The sequence below is a fragment of the Pristis pectinata genome, chromosome 3 (assembly GCF_009764475.1).
Source record: "Pristis pectinata isolate sPriPec2 chromosome 3, sPriPec2.1.pri, whole genome shotgun sequence".
Classification (NCBI taxonomy): Eukaryota; Metazoa; Chordata; class Chondrichthyes; order Rhinopristiformes; family Pristidae; genus Pristis; species Pristis pectinata.
In genome coordinates, this window is record NC_067407.1 from 8,639,856 (window position 1) to 8,654,257 (window position 14,402).

Here is a 14,402-nt window from a genome sequence, read left to right on the forward strand (position 1 = left end):
GATGAAGGATCAACCCTGCTTCTCTCTCCACAGATCTGCTATCTCCCATATTTAAAAACAATTTAAATATCCTTTAAGTAGAAACAGCTTATGAGAATTCTGGCATGCTGGGATCTTTTTTTGGGATTCTGGGATCACAGTCTTCTTCCCAGGGCGAAAAGGGTAGGGCAGTCTAAAATGAGAGGGAATAGATTTAAGGTGAGAGGAGAACTGCGGAGCAAGTGTTTCACTCAGAGGATGGTGGGGATATGGAACGAGCCGCCAGAGGAAGTGACAGAGGTGGGTACAGTTACAATGTTTAAAAAAAATTAGACAGGTTCACGGACAGGAAAGGTTTAGAGGGATATAGGCCAAAAGCGGGCAAATGGGACTAGCTCAGGTGGTGACTTGGCATAGATGAGTTGGGCCGAAGGGCCTGTTTCTGTGCTGTATAACTCTGTGAACCCATGACTCTATCTACCAAATGGCCTCACATGTACATTTCCAAAATACCCTCATTGAAGAATTTGGACTGAGATTTCAGGATTTGTTTTACAATTTTATTTTACAAAACCTTTCCCCTTTATATACAGTATTTCCTCCCCTCTTTCCGCCACTGTTTGGCACGGTGGTCTTGGTCACTCACTGGAATATCACACCATGCTGTTGGTTACTTACACACCATAAAGCACTGTCACTTTCACAACATATGTTACTGTGGTGTTTGTTACTCCTGGATTATCTCTGTTTCTCTCTTCACAGATGCTGAATATTTCCAGCATGTTCTGCCTTTATTAACTTTTTTTAATGGGTCGGCAAAAATTATGGAGAAAGTTGTATAACATAGATAACATAGAACACTACAGCACAGTACAGGCCCTTCGGCCCACAATGTTGTGCCGACATTTTATCCTGCTCTAAGATCTATCTAACCCTTCCCTCCCACATAGCCCTCCATTTTTCTATCATTCATGTGTCTATCTAAGAGTCTCTTGAATGTCCCTAATGTACCTGCCCTCGTAGCCTCTGCCGGCAGTGCGTTCCATCTCAGGAATGCATCACCCTTTAACAGTTCCACCAAGCACGTTGAGGTTTGTGCCTGATTCGGCCCTCTCTGCCCAATGCCCTGTAGGAACTGAATTAATCCTGCCCAAATCCACACTGCACCACCATTCCTAGACCCACCCGAGATGGCCAGGTCACCAGAATTATAGCAGTGTAGGTCTTTGTCCACCCACTCGAGTGGTGACGGATTGACTTGAAACCCATTGGATGGAGACTCAAGGTCCAAAGTACCAATGGAAGGCAGGAAAGTGGCAGTGGGGATTATGGGATATCTACCACAGAATGACATCCAAGTTAGATGGCTTTGTGAGTACCTAACTTGTTCTCAAGGCACTGTAATAATGAATTGATCTGTATGATCTGTATGAATCACTGTGCCTTGGTACATGTGACAATAATAAACCAATTTACCACTGTAATCTTGACATGACTAGGTGGCTGTTAAATAGTTAACCTTCTCCAACCAGGTGTTACCCATTGTTCTGCCATATTGGTAAACAGAATGCACAAAGGTTCTCAAGACACACCAGACGTTGCCTGGGATGGAATGTTTTAGTTATGAGGAGAGACAGGGAGAGGCTGTTTTCCCTGGGCAGAAGAGTTTAAGAGGGGGCATGATTGAGGTGCATAAAATTATGAAGGGTGCAGATAAGGTGGACTACAGAAATCTTTTCCACATATCAGATAAAACTAGAGGACATGGATTTAGGGAAAGGGATAAGGGATTTTGAGGGTATCAGAGCGGGACCTTTCTCACCCAGAGAGTGGTGAGTACCTGGAATGTACTGCCAGAGAGAGTGGTGGAAGCAGAGTCTTTGACTCTCTACGTCTAGATGAGCACTTGAATCACATGGGCATAGAAGGATATGGGCCAAGTGCCGGAAGATGGAATTAATACGGATAGGAACCCACTGGTGGGCACAGAGTCATAAAGCATGGAAGCAGGCCCTTCAGCCCAACTGGTCCATGCTGACAAAGATTCCCATCTAAGCTAGTCCCATTTGCCCACGTTTGGCCCATATCCCTCTAAACCTTTCCTATCCATGTGCCTGTCCAAGAGTCTTTTAAATATCATTAATGTACCTGCCTCAACCACTTCCTCTGGCAGCTCATTCCATATACAGGCCACCCTCTGGTTGAAAAAGTTGCCCATCAGGTTCCAAGTAAATCTCTCACCTCTCACCTTAAACCTATGCCCTCTCGTTCTTGATTCCCCAACCCTGGGAAAAAGACTGTGAACCTTCATCTTATCAATGCCCCTCATGATTTTATACACCTCTATAAGATCACCCCTCATTCTCCTACACTCCAATGAAAACAGTCCCCACCTGCTCAACCCCTCTCCAGAACTCAGTGCCTCGAGTCCCGGCAACATTCTGGTGAATCTCCTCTGCACTCTTTCTAGTTAAGGACGTAATGGACTGAATGACCTGTTTCCATGGTCTATGATTCAATGACTCTCCGAAACACATTACTATCTGACATCTTCTGTCATGCCACACATCCCCTCGTTTGTATCTCCTTTCACCACACCTCAGCCAAGTTTGAGAAGTCCAAGGAAAAGTAACAAAATGGCTTCCTGCACAAACTCCCAAATTCACAGCCTACCGCACAACCATCAGAAGTAATCTTCCACCGCTGTGGTCATGATCTAACTCTCGCTTTACCGTTTTTGCAGCCTGCAAACTAACAAAAAGGACCGTGAAACTCAATAGATCAGTCAAACTACACGGGCAGGATTCCAAATGCTACTCAACTGAACCAGTGTTGCGCTGCCACATTGGATGTTCACCGGTTAAGACTGTCCCCGTGGTCTATGGTTTCCACTGCCTACCAACAGGTATGATTCCAAGACGTGCCTTGTGTTATTTTGTTGAGATTACTCCACCTCATTACTACCCCCAATGGGTCCACTCTCAATCATCGCCAAAGAGAAGGAGGGTGTCATTGACAGTACTGTCAAGCAGCACTTATTCGCCTAAAGCCTGTAACCTATGCCTAGTTTGATGTACCACCATGAATATCCCACTCCGCATCTTGTTCAAAACACCAACATAAGAGCTAAATTCCAGGGGCGAAGTGAAAGTGACTGGCTTCTCGCTGCTACAGTCAGGCAGGAGGTAGAGAAGCCTGAAGTCCCACACCACCAGGTTCAGGAACAGCTACTTTCCTACAGCTATCAGGTTCTTGTACCAACCTGCACAACCCTAACCCTACCTCAGCAACGGGACACTATAGACCACCTCTTGCACTAGCATGGACTTGTCTCCGATTGTGTCTTTTTTTTTGCACTGATGTCCTCTTTTTGCACCGTCCTTTCTCCTCTCACTCACCACTATCTTGTACAATTTATGTAAAATTTATATTCTGTGTGTTGTCTGTACCTACGTGCCTGTGATGCAGCTGCAAGCAAGTTTTTCATTGTACCTGTACCCCACCGTACTTCTGCAATGCAATAAACTTGACTTGATTTAATTTGACTGGCCCTGAAGTCAAGGCAGCATTTCACTGTGTGGCATCAAGAAGCCCCAGTAAAACTAAAGTACAGGTTCTCCCCACTTTACAAAAGCTCAACTGATGTACAACCCTTACACATGAACGAACGCTGACAAAGCCAGCGGGATGTCATTCTGAGGTCCCTTAGTTGGATGAGACTTAAACTTACAAAGGTGTCTCTGTATTCATTTTCCTAGATTACTAATTTGAGGCATAAATTTATGACCTGGAGATACAACTACATGAGGTCCTGAAGAGGGAACATAGGGAGCTAGGTAGGAAGCTGAAAAAAGCAGGACCTCAAGGGTAATAATAGAACATAGAACAATACAGCACAGAACAGGCCCTTCGGCCTACAATGTTGTGCTGACATAGCTATTTCCTCCTACCTACAGAATGCCCATATCCCTCCATTCTCCTCATTCATGTGCCCATCCAAGCCCCTCTTAAAAACCCCCAATGAATTTGCCTCCACCACCCTATCAGGCAACGCATTCCAGGCATCCACCACTCTCTCAGTAAAAAACGTACTCCTCACGTCTCTTCTGAACCTACCCCCTCTCACCTTAAATGCATGCCCTCTGGTATTGGATCATTCAAAAACGGGAAAAAGATATTGTTTGTCCACCCTATCTATGCCCCTCATAATTTCATACACTTCTAACAGATCACCCCTCAGCCTCCATCGCTCCAGAGAAAAGAGCCCAAGTTTGTCCAGCCTCTCCTGGTAGCACATGCCCTCTAATCCAGGCAGCATCCTGGTAAAACTCCTCTGCACCCTCTCTAAAGCCTCAATATCCTTCCTATAGTGAGGTGACCAGAATTGCACGCAATACTCTAAATGCAGCCTAACCAGAGTTCTATAGAGATGCATCATAACTTCGACTCATACTCAGTGCCTCGATTAATAACTGCAAGCATTCCATAAGCCTTCTTAACCACCCTATCTACCTGTGTAGCCACTTTCAATGACTTGCACCCCAAGGTCTCTCTGCTATTCAACATTGTCAAGGGCCTTGCCTTAACATGGGCTGAAGTAATCTCTGGATTGCTGCCTGTGCCACGTGCCAGTGAGGGTAAGAATAGCTTGATTTGGCAGATGAATGCATGGCTGAGGAGTTGGTGCAGAGGGCAAGGTTTAAGATTTGTGGATCATTGAGATCTCTTCTGGGGAAGGTACGACCTGTACAAAAGGGGTGTGTTATACCTGAACTTGAGGGGGATCAATATTCTTGAGGGCAGGTTTGCTTGAGCTGTTGCAGAGGGTTTAAACTCATTTGGCAGGGGGATGGGAACCCAAGTGATAGGTTACATTTAGTATACAAGTAGATGCAAAATGTAGAAAGATTGTGAGGAAGGATAGGCTGTTGAAAGGGCAAAATTGCAGTCAGTTGGATGGGCTGAAGTGTGTCTACTTTAATGCAATAAGTATCAGGAACAAAGGTGATGAACTTAGAGCATGGGTATGTACATGGAACTATAACGTTGTGGCCATTACAGAGACTTGGCTGTCACAAGGGCAGGAATGGCTGCTGGATATTCCGGGGTTTAGGTGTTTCAAAAGGGACAGGGACGGAGGTGAAAGAGGTGGGGGAGTGACTTTGCTGATCAGGGACAGTACCACAGCTGTAGAAGAGGAGGATGTCCTGGAGGAATTATCTACTGAGTTAGTGTGGGTAGAAATCAGAAACAGGAAGGGAGCGATCACTCTATTGGGAGTATTCTGCAGACCCTCCAATAGCAGCAGAGATGCTGAAGAGCAGATCAGGAGGCAGAATTTGGAGAGGTGCAAAAATAACAGGGTTGTTGTCATGGGTGATTTCAACTTGCCTAATATTGATTTGCATCTTCTTAGAGTAAAGGGGATAGATGGGGTAGAGTTTGTTAGGAGTGTCCAGGAAGGATTCCTGACACAGTATGTGGACAGGCTGACTAGAGGAGAGGCCATACTGAACCTGGTATGAGGCAATGAGCCTGATCAGGTTTCAGATCTCTCGGTGGGAGAGCATTTTGGAGACAGTGACCATAACTCCTTGACCTTTACCAGAGCCTTGGAGAGGGGTAGGAGCAGACGATATGGGAAAGTATTTAATTGGGTGAGGGGGAATTATGATGCTATTAGGCATGATAATAGAGTGAAGGAACCATGGTTAACAAGAGACGTAGAATATCTTGTCAAGAAGAAAGAAGAATACCTGAGGTTTAGAAAGCATGGATCAGAAAGGGCTCTGGAGATTTACAAGGTAGCCGGGAGGGAGCTTAAGAATGGACTTAGGGGAGGTAGAAAAGGGCATGAGAAGGCCTTGGCAAGTAGGATTAAGGAAAACCCCAAAGCATTCTACACATTTGTGAAGAATAGGAGGATGACTAGAGTGAGGGTAGGACCGATCAGGGATAAAAGAGGAAACATGAGCCTGGAGTTGGAAGAGGTAGGGGAGGTCCCCATGAATACTTTGCTTCAGTATTCACCAGTGAGAGAGACCTTGACGTTTGTGAGGATAGCATACGACAGGCTGATATGCCAAAGCATGGCGACGTGAAGAAAGAGGATGTGCTGGAACTTTTGAAAAACATTAGGATAGATAAGTCACCAGGGCCGGACGGGATATATCCAAGGTTTTTACGGGACGCGAGGAAAGAGATTACTGTGCCTTTGGCGATGATTGTTGAGTCTTCACTGGCCACAGGAGTGGTGCCAGATGATTGGAGGGTGGCAAATTGGTATTGGTATTGGTATTGGTTTATTATTGTGACTTGTACCGAGGTACGGTGAAGAACTTGTCTTACAAACCGATCATACAGGTCAATTCATTACACAGTGCAGTCACGTTGAGTTAGTACAGAGTGCATTGATGTAGTACAGGTAAAAACAATAACAGTACAGAGTAAAGTGTCACAGCTACAGAGAAAGTGCAGTGCAATAAGGTGCAAGGTCACAACAAGGTAGATCGTGAGGTCAGAGTCCATCTCATCGTATAAGGGAACCGTTCAATGGTCTTATCACAGTGGGGTAGAAGCTGTCCTTAAGTCTGGTGGTACATGCCCTCAGGCTCCTGTATCTTCTACCCGATGGAAGAGGAAATGTTGTTCCTTGGTTCAAGAAAGGAAGCAGGGATAACCCTGAGAATTACAGACCAGTGAGTCTTACCTGAGTGGTAGGCAAATTACCGGAGAAGATTCTTGGAGATAGTGTTTATGAGCATTTGGAGAAGCAATGGCTGATTAGGGACAGTCAGCATGGCTTTGTGAGGGGCAGATCGTGCCTCACGAGCCTGATTGAATTTTTTGAGATGTGACAAAGCACATTGATGAAGGTAGAGCAGTAGATGTGGTGTGCATAGATTTTAGTAAGGCATTTGATAAGGTTCTTCATGGAAGGCCCATTCAGAAAGTCAGAAGGCATGGGATAGTGGGAAACTTGGCTGTGTGGATTCAGAATTGGCTCACCCATAGAAGACAGAGGGTGGTTGCAGATGGAGAGTATTCTGTCTGGAGGTCGGTGACCAGTGGTGTTCCACAGGGATCTGTTCTGGGACCCCTGCTCTTTGTGATTTTTACAAATGACTTGGATGAGGAAGTGGAAGGGTGGGTTAATAAGTTTGCAGATGATACAAAGGGTGGTGGTATTGTGAGTAGTGTAGCAGGTTGCTGTAGGATGCGACAGGACATTGATAGGATGCAGAGCTGGCTGAGAAGTGGCAGATGGAGTTCAACCCTGAAAAGTGTGAAGTGATGCTCTTTGGAAGATTAAATTTGAAGGCAGAATGCAAGGTTAATGACAGGAGTCTTAGACTCTTTGGACTCTTAGTCCATATCCATAGATCCCTCAAGGTTGCCACGCGGGTTGATAGGGTTGTTAAGAAGGCGTATGGTGTGTTGGCCTTCATTAGTCAGGGTACTGAGTTCAAGAGCCGCAAGGTAACATAGCAGCTCTATAAAACTCTGGTTCGACAACACTTGGAGTATTGTGTTCAGTTCTGATCACCTCATTATAGGAAGGATGTGGAAGTTTTAGAGAGAGTGCAGAGGAGATTTACTAGGATGCTGCCTGGATTGGAGAGCATGTCTTATGAGGATAGGTTGAGTGAGCTAGGGCTTTTTTCTTTGGAGAGGAGGATGAGACGTGACTTGATAGAGGTGTACAAGATGATAAGAGGCATAGATCGAGTAGACAGTCAGAGACTTCTTCCCAGGGCAAAAATGGCTAACATGAGGGGACATAATTTTAAGGTGATTGGAGGAAGGTATAAGGGGGATGTCAGAAGTAAGTTTTTTACACAGAGTGGTGGGTGCATGGAACAAACTGCCGGCAGAGGTTGTGGGGGCAGATACGTTAGGGACATTTAAGAGACTCTTAGACAGACACATGAATGACAGAGAAATGGAGGGCTAAGTGAGAGGGAAGGGTTAGATAGATCTTAGAGCAGGATAAAATGTCGGCACAACACCATGAACCAAAGGGACTGTACAGTGCTGTAATGTTCTGAATTCTATGTTCAAATTCCCACTGTAGGCAATTATGTATGTGAATTCTATCATTTAAAAAGATTGCTTTCAGATGACCACCAACTTTTTGAAGGCATTAAGGATGAGCAATAAGTGTTAGATTTACTGTGATAGCCACATCATGCAAATGAATTTTAAATACTGCACTCTGTTTGACTCTTCACTGCCCTCTGAAGTGACCTACCAAGCTAGCTGGTTTAAGATCTCTTGCCAGTGAGGAAAACACCAATGAATTCTTAATAAGCTTCCTCAAAACCTGATAACATGCTACATTCATCTCTTGTTGGAAATGGTATTGGAATTGGTTTATTATTGTCACGTGTACCGAGATACACTGAAAAACTTAGTTTTGCAAACCATCCATATAGATCCTTTCAAAACATACATACATTGAGGTAGTACAAGGGAAAAGCAATGAAAGAATGCAGAATATAGTGTTACAGTTACAGAGAAAGTGCAGTGCAGGTCGACAATAAGGTGCAAGGGCCATAACTAGAGAGATTGTGAGGTCTAGAATCCATCTTATTGTACTAGGGAACCGTTCAATAGTCTTTTAACAGTGGAATAGAACCTGTCCTTGAGCCCGGTGGTACATGCTTTTAGGCTTTTGTATCTTGTGCCCGATGGGAGAGTGGGGAGAAGAGAGAATGTCTGGGGTGGGTGAGGTCTTCAATTATGTTGGCTGCTTTTCCGAGGCAGTGAGAAGTGTAAACAGAGTCCATGGAGGGGAGGCTGGTTTCTGTGATGTGCTGGGCTGTGTCCACAACTCTCTGCAATTTCTTGCAGTCTTGGGCAGAGCAGCTGCCATATCAAGCTCAATAACAGCGGTGTCACTTTGACACAATAGGAGACTGCCTAATTTCCTTCAAGGTGAATTAAACATGACTTAATATTTTGCAGATTCAAACACAAACCCTGCAGATGAACAGCTGAAATCCACCAACTTTGGTCAGAAGAGTGAAGACATGACAAGCCCCATTGATGCCCATGTTGCCTGTTCATGCTCTTCTGAATGTAAATGAGCAGAGAACTGGGAATTTCTGTCTAATTGTTACAAAGCCCATGACTAAACATGTGCCTTAGGTGCAATTATAGAGATGAAAATATGTAATGAAACAAAAACACACCTAATAATTTTTTTAATGAATTAGTTTTAGATATGTTGAACCGTCATTTGTTGAATTCAATAAATCAGCATTTAGCAAGCAAAATAATCATTATGAATACAATTTGAATGTTGTTCACAACCGGCCTTAAAGTAGCAGAGAACAAACTGCTGGAGAAACTGAATGCATCGAGCCGCAACAGTCGGGGAAAAGGAATTGCTGACGTTTCAGGTTGAGGTTCTGCATCAGACCCTACATCAAAAATTCCTTTCTTCCCACAGATGCTGCTCGACCCACTGAGTTCCTCCTGCAGTTTGTTTTTTGCTCTGAATTCCAGCATCTGCAGTTTTTTGTGTCTGTCTTAAAGTAGATCTTGATCTTTATTTATTTGTAGTGGACAGTAAAAGCAGGGGTGTACTTGCATCTCCAAGCCTCCTGACAGCTCTATTGAAAGGGACGTGCATGTCCCTGGACATGAAAGACACAATTGACACAGACCTACTGTGGGTAATGAGGAGAAAATCTGTTACTTGTGGCTATTCACCGACCCTGGGCTTGTTCCTTGCACAGATGGAGGAACGGTATAACTATGTCTCTGCCCAATATTATGATAACGTTTCAGTGGCAGAGAGCTGCAAGTCCCTTTGAGTGAAGAGATTTGTCCTCATTTTAATGCTTATTCTGAGACTGTGCCCCCAGTTCTACACTACTCATCGAGTAGTACAGCATGGAAGCAGGCCCTTCGGCCCAATTCATCCATGCTTAGCATGGTACCCACCACACTGGTTCCACGTGCATGTGTTTGGCCCATATCACTCTAAACCCCTCCAATCCATGTACTTATCCAAATACCCTTTGAATGTTGTTATTGTACCTGCCTCAACCACTTTCTCTGGCAGCTCGTTCCATATACCCACCACCCTCTGCATGAAGAAGTTTCCCCCTGGGGTCCCTTTTAAAACTTCCACCTCTCAGCTGTGCCTCCTAGTTTTTAATTCCCTTTCCCTAGGAAAAAGACCACATGCATTCACCCTATCTATTCCGCTCATGATTTTATACACCTCTATAAGGTGACCTCCTCAGTCTCCTGTGCTCCAAGGAATAAAGTCCTAGCCTACCCAACCTCTCCCAATAACTCAGGCCCTTGAGTCCTGGCAGCATTCTCGTAAATCTTCTCTGCACTCCTTCCAGTTTAATGGTGTCTTTCCTATAACAGGGCGATAAAAACTGTGCACAATGCTCCCAAGTGCCGTCTCACCAACATCTTGTCCAACAGCAACATAACGTCACAAGTCCTATACTCAATGCCCTGTATCTACCCTGTCAAGCCCGCTAAAAATGAGGGCTACAGAATACAAGTCCAGCCTTTTCAATCTCTTATGACAGATCTGCCTTGTCAGGAACCACACAAAAGGCACTGGAGGAACTCAGCGGGTCAGGCAGCATCTATGTAGGGAAATGGACAGTGGACGTTTCGTGTCAAGACCCTTCATCTGGACCGGAAAGAAAGGGGGAGACGGCCGGTATAAAAATGTGGAGGGAAGGGGTGGAGCAAGAGCTGGCAGGTGATAGGTGGATCCAGGTAAGGGGGGCGGTTTGGGATGATGGGCAGATGAGGGCAGGAATGATGTCAGAGGCTGGAAGGTGATAGGTGGAAGTGACAAAGAGCCGAGGATGATGGAACCTGATAGGGGAGGAAGGTGGAGCTTGGAGTAAAGAGGGGGGAACTGGTGGGACGAGTTCGTGGGTGACGAGCAGATGGAGTGTGGGGGAAGGGAAAGACAAAGGGTGATGGGGGCCGGTTGGATCAGGAGGAGAGAGAGAAAAGAAACAAAAGGAAAAAGAGGGGAAGAGGGACAGAGGAGGAGCAGTTACTGGAAGTTTGAGAACTCGATGTTCATTCCGCCAGGTTGGAGACTGCCCAGGTGGAACATGAGGCGTTGTTCCTTTAGTTTTCATTTGGCCATGACTTGGCCTTGGACAGATATGTCAGTGTGGGAATGGGAAGTGGAATTGAAATGGCCGGCCACCAGGAGATCCCAGCTGGCATGGCGGACGGAGTCAGGAACCATCCTTGCATTCCTCTATAGGGAGTCAATGCTTTTTGTTTAGGAAAGGAGACCAAAATTGTACACAGCACTCCAGGTATGGTTTCACCAAGGCCCCTTGTAATCGTGGTAAGATATCTTTACCCTTGTGATCAAATCCCCTGGCAATAAGATCAGCATAATAGTTGGAGCCACAAAAGACTGCAGATGCTGGAAACTGGGGCAAAAAACTGCTGGAGTAACTCAGTGGGTCAGGCAGCATCTGTGGAGGGAAATGGACAGTCGACGTTTCAGGTCGAGACCCTTCATCTGGAAGAGAGGAGGAAAACTCCTTCAAAGTGGGCATACCTTGAAGAGAATTTGCAGTGGAGCAGTAAAAGGGAGACGGAAGAGACTGCTGATGCTGGAATCTGGAGCAACACACAAACTGCTGGAGGAATAGATAAAGGGTCTCGACCCAAAACAGCGACTGTCCATTTCCCTCCACAGATGCTGCCTGACCCGCTGAGTCTTTCCAGCATTTTGTGTTTTGCTCAATATATTATTTGCCTTCCTGACTTGCATGTTAGCTTTCACTGCCTTGTGTACCAGGATACCTCCCTCCCTTTGAACGTCAACACTTCCCATTCCCTCAACACTTAAGGATCATATTATTATTTTCTAACCTTATCGATACCACATTCTTAGTTATAGATTCCAGCATTTTCCAACTAACAACATAAGACTGAGGTTGGTCGTTTCCTGTTTTGCACAGTGAGGCCATGTTTTCTTCCCTCCAACCATTCCGGAAGCAATAGAATTTTGGAAGATGATACCAAATCATCCATTATCTCTACAGCCATCTCATTCAAAACTCTGGGATATAGATCATTAGATCCTTGGAAATTTATTAGTTTTCTGACTCATTAATTACTCTTGTAATATTTATTTATAAATACCAATTTATTTTATTATTTGCAATGGACTCTTAAATCCACCCAAATTGATTATAATTCAATGTAATTCCATGATCTACCAAGTCAAGATCCTTCCTAACTTTTGAGGTCATGCCATCTTTAGAATATTGAACAATTGGCCCTTCAGCCCACAAAGTCTGAGCCTCAGAACAAAGGGACGTCCCTTAAAGCTGAGGTGTGGAGAAGTTTCTCCAGCCAGGGGGTGGTGAATCTGCAGGAAATGTTGCCACAGAGGGCTGTGGAGACCAAGTCATTGGGTGTATTTGAGGCAGAGGTTGATAGGTTCTTGATTGGTTTAGGGGTTACGGGGAGAAGGCAGGAGAATGGGGTTGACAAGAAAATCAGCCATGATTGAATGGCGGAGGAGACTCAATGGGCCGAATGGCCTAATTCTGCTCCTATATGATATCTTTATTAATCACATGTACATTGACACACACAGTGAAATGCATCTTTTGCATAGAGTGTTCTGGGGACAGCCCACAAGTGTCGCCACACTTCTGGCACCAACATGGGATGCCCACAACTCCTAACCAGTACGTCTTTGGAATGTGGAAGGAAACCAGAGCACCCGGAGGAAACCCATATAGACACGAGAAGAACATACAAACTCCTTACAGACAGCGGCCGGAATTGAACCCAGGTCGCTGGCGCTGTAATAGCATTATGCTAACCGCTACACTACCGTGCCTGCCCATATCTTATGGTCTTATGGAACACGATGTTGAATTGAACTAGTTCTCTTCTGCCTGCACATGATCCATATCCCTCCATTCCCTGCATATTCCTGTGTCTAACAGTCTCTTAAACACCACAGCAGGCAAGGTAGTGTAGCTGAAGAAGATGTAATCAGATGGTGATGATTCAAGATTACCAGCGGGAATGAGAAGAAATAAAAAGCAGGTAAGAAACGATGGATTTCAAAGATCTGTTTTACAAAAGGCTGATTACCTCCAAGTGTTGAATTCAAGTTCAGAAGACCGCAGTGTGCCTGGTCGGAAGATGAGTTGTTGTCCCTTGAGTTTACTTCAGGCTTTGTTGGAACGGTGTAAGAGACTGGACAGATTGGTCAGAGTGGGAGTGAGATGGGGAGCTGTTGCAACAGGCTACTGGAAATTCAGGGCCATGAGAGCAGTAGTTCATGACCTCGAGCTCTGCTGGAGATGTGAGCCTTTATAGAATCCTGTAAACTTTAACACCACCAGTTCTGTACTCCTTTTGTAATAGAGGGGCCAGAACGATGCACAGTATCCTGTGTCACATCTATCCAAGGTTTCATACCAGCTTAACATTACTTCTCTGCTTTTTAATTCTATTCCTCTGGAATTAACATTGATGCTTTATTGCATTTTATAGCACTGTTGCTATTTTGTTAACTTGTGGATGTATTCCCAGTATCAAACTTTCCATATCTTCGCAAACTTCAGTGTAAAAGAATTCTTCTGAAGTGTTAGCCTCATTGGTACCTTCTTAAATCGAAGGAGATATACATTCCTGATTCACATTATCAAATCTTGGCACAGCTTAGCCACTTAGACTCTTATTTACCAAGGAGCAGGTGATTCAGAACCAACGGTCAATGTTTAACAATAAGGGGCCACATATTTGAGAGGTGAGGTAAAATTTTTTGATCAGGGATTAATGAATGTTGAAACTCTTCTTCAAAAGGCAGTGGAAACAGAGATTTTAAGGCTGAGATTGATGGATATCTGATAAGCAAGGGATGGAAAGTTTCAATGGATAGGCAGGAATCATCAAAGATCTTGTTCAATGGAAGGGCGAGGCTTGAGTGGCCAAGTGGCAACTCTTGCTCCTAATTCCTACTCCAACATACTCCACCTCATACCGCATTGGTTTGACACACATCACTTCTGCAAATTTACTAACATCCTTGTCAATCCAATGACAATTTAGTATTGGCTGCTTCTCTGCCTGTTCAACAGGCCAAACGTTTAGACCAATTATTTTGGTTAGGTGCTCTGGTGCATGGTCTTGTCCTTCCAGAACCCTGCATGGGTGTGTGGTAGATGTCTTCTCAAGTATGTACACATATGTACGGACTAAAGACATTTGAAGGTACAACGGACAGGCCAAACAAATCCATGTTGATAACACAAGAGACTGCAGATGCTGGAATCTGGAGAAACAAACAATGTGCTGGAGGAACTCAGCGGGTCAGGCAGCATCTGTGGAGGGAAATGAACAGTTGATGTTTCGGGTTGAGATCCTTCATTTGGACTTCATCT

General features: G+C 44.8%; 1 protein-coding gene across 2 annotated transcripts in view; it reads left to right on the forward strand.

The window, feature by feature from the left end:
* LOC127568588 (vitellogenin-like) overlaps positions 1 to 9,243 on the forward strand; it is a 96,502-nt gene extending 87,259 nt beyond the window's left edge. For both annotated transcript variants that reach the window (XM_052012516.1, XM_052012517.1), the window contains 2 exons: positions 2,723 to 2,884; positions 8,947 to 9,243. In XM_052012516.1, the coding sequence (XP_051868476.1) occupies positions 2,723 to 2,884; positions 8,947 to 9,068 (284 nt within the window). In that variant the 3' untranslated portion in view covers positions 9,069 to 9,243. The remainder of the gene's footprint in view (positions 1 to 2,722; positions 2,885 to 8,946) is intronic.
* The last annotated feature ends 5,159 nt before the right edge of the window (positions 9,244 to 14,402 follow it).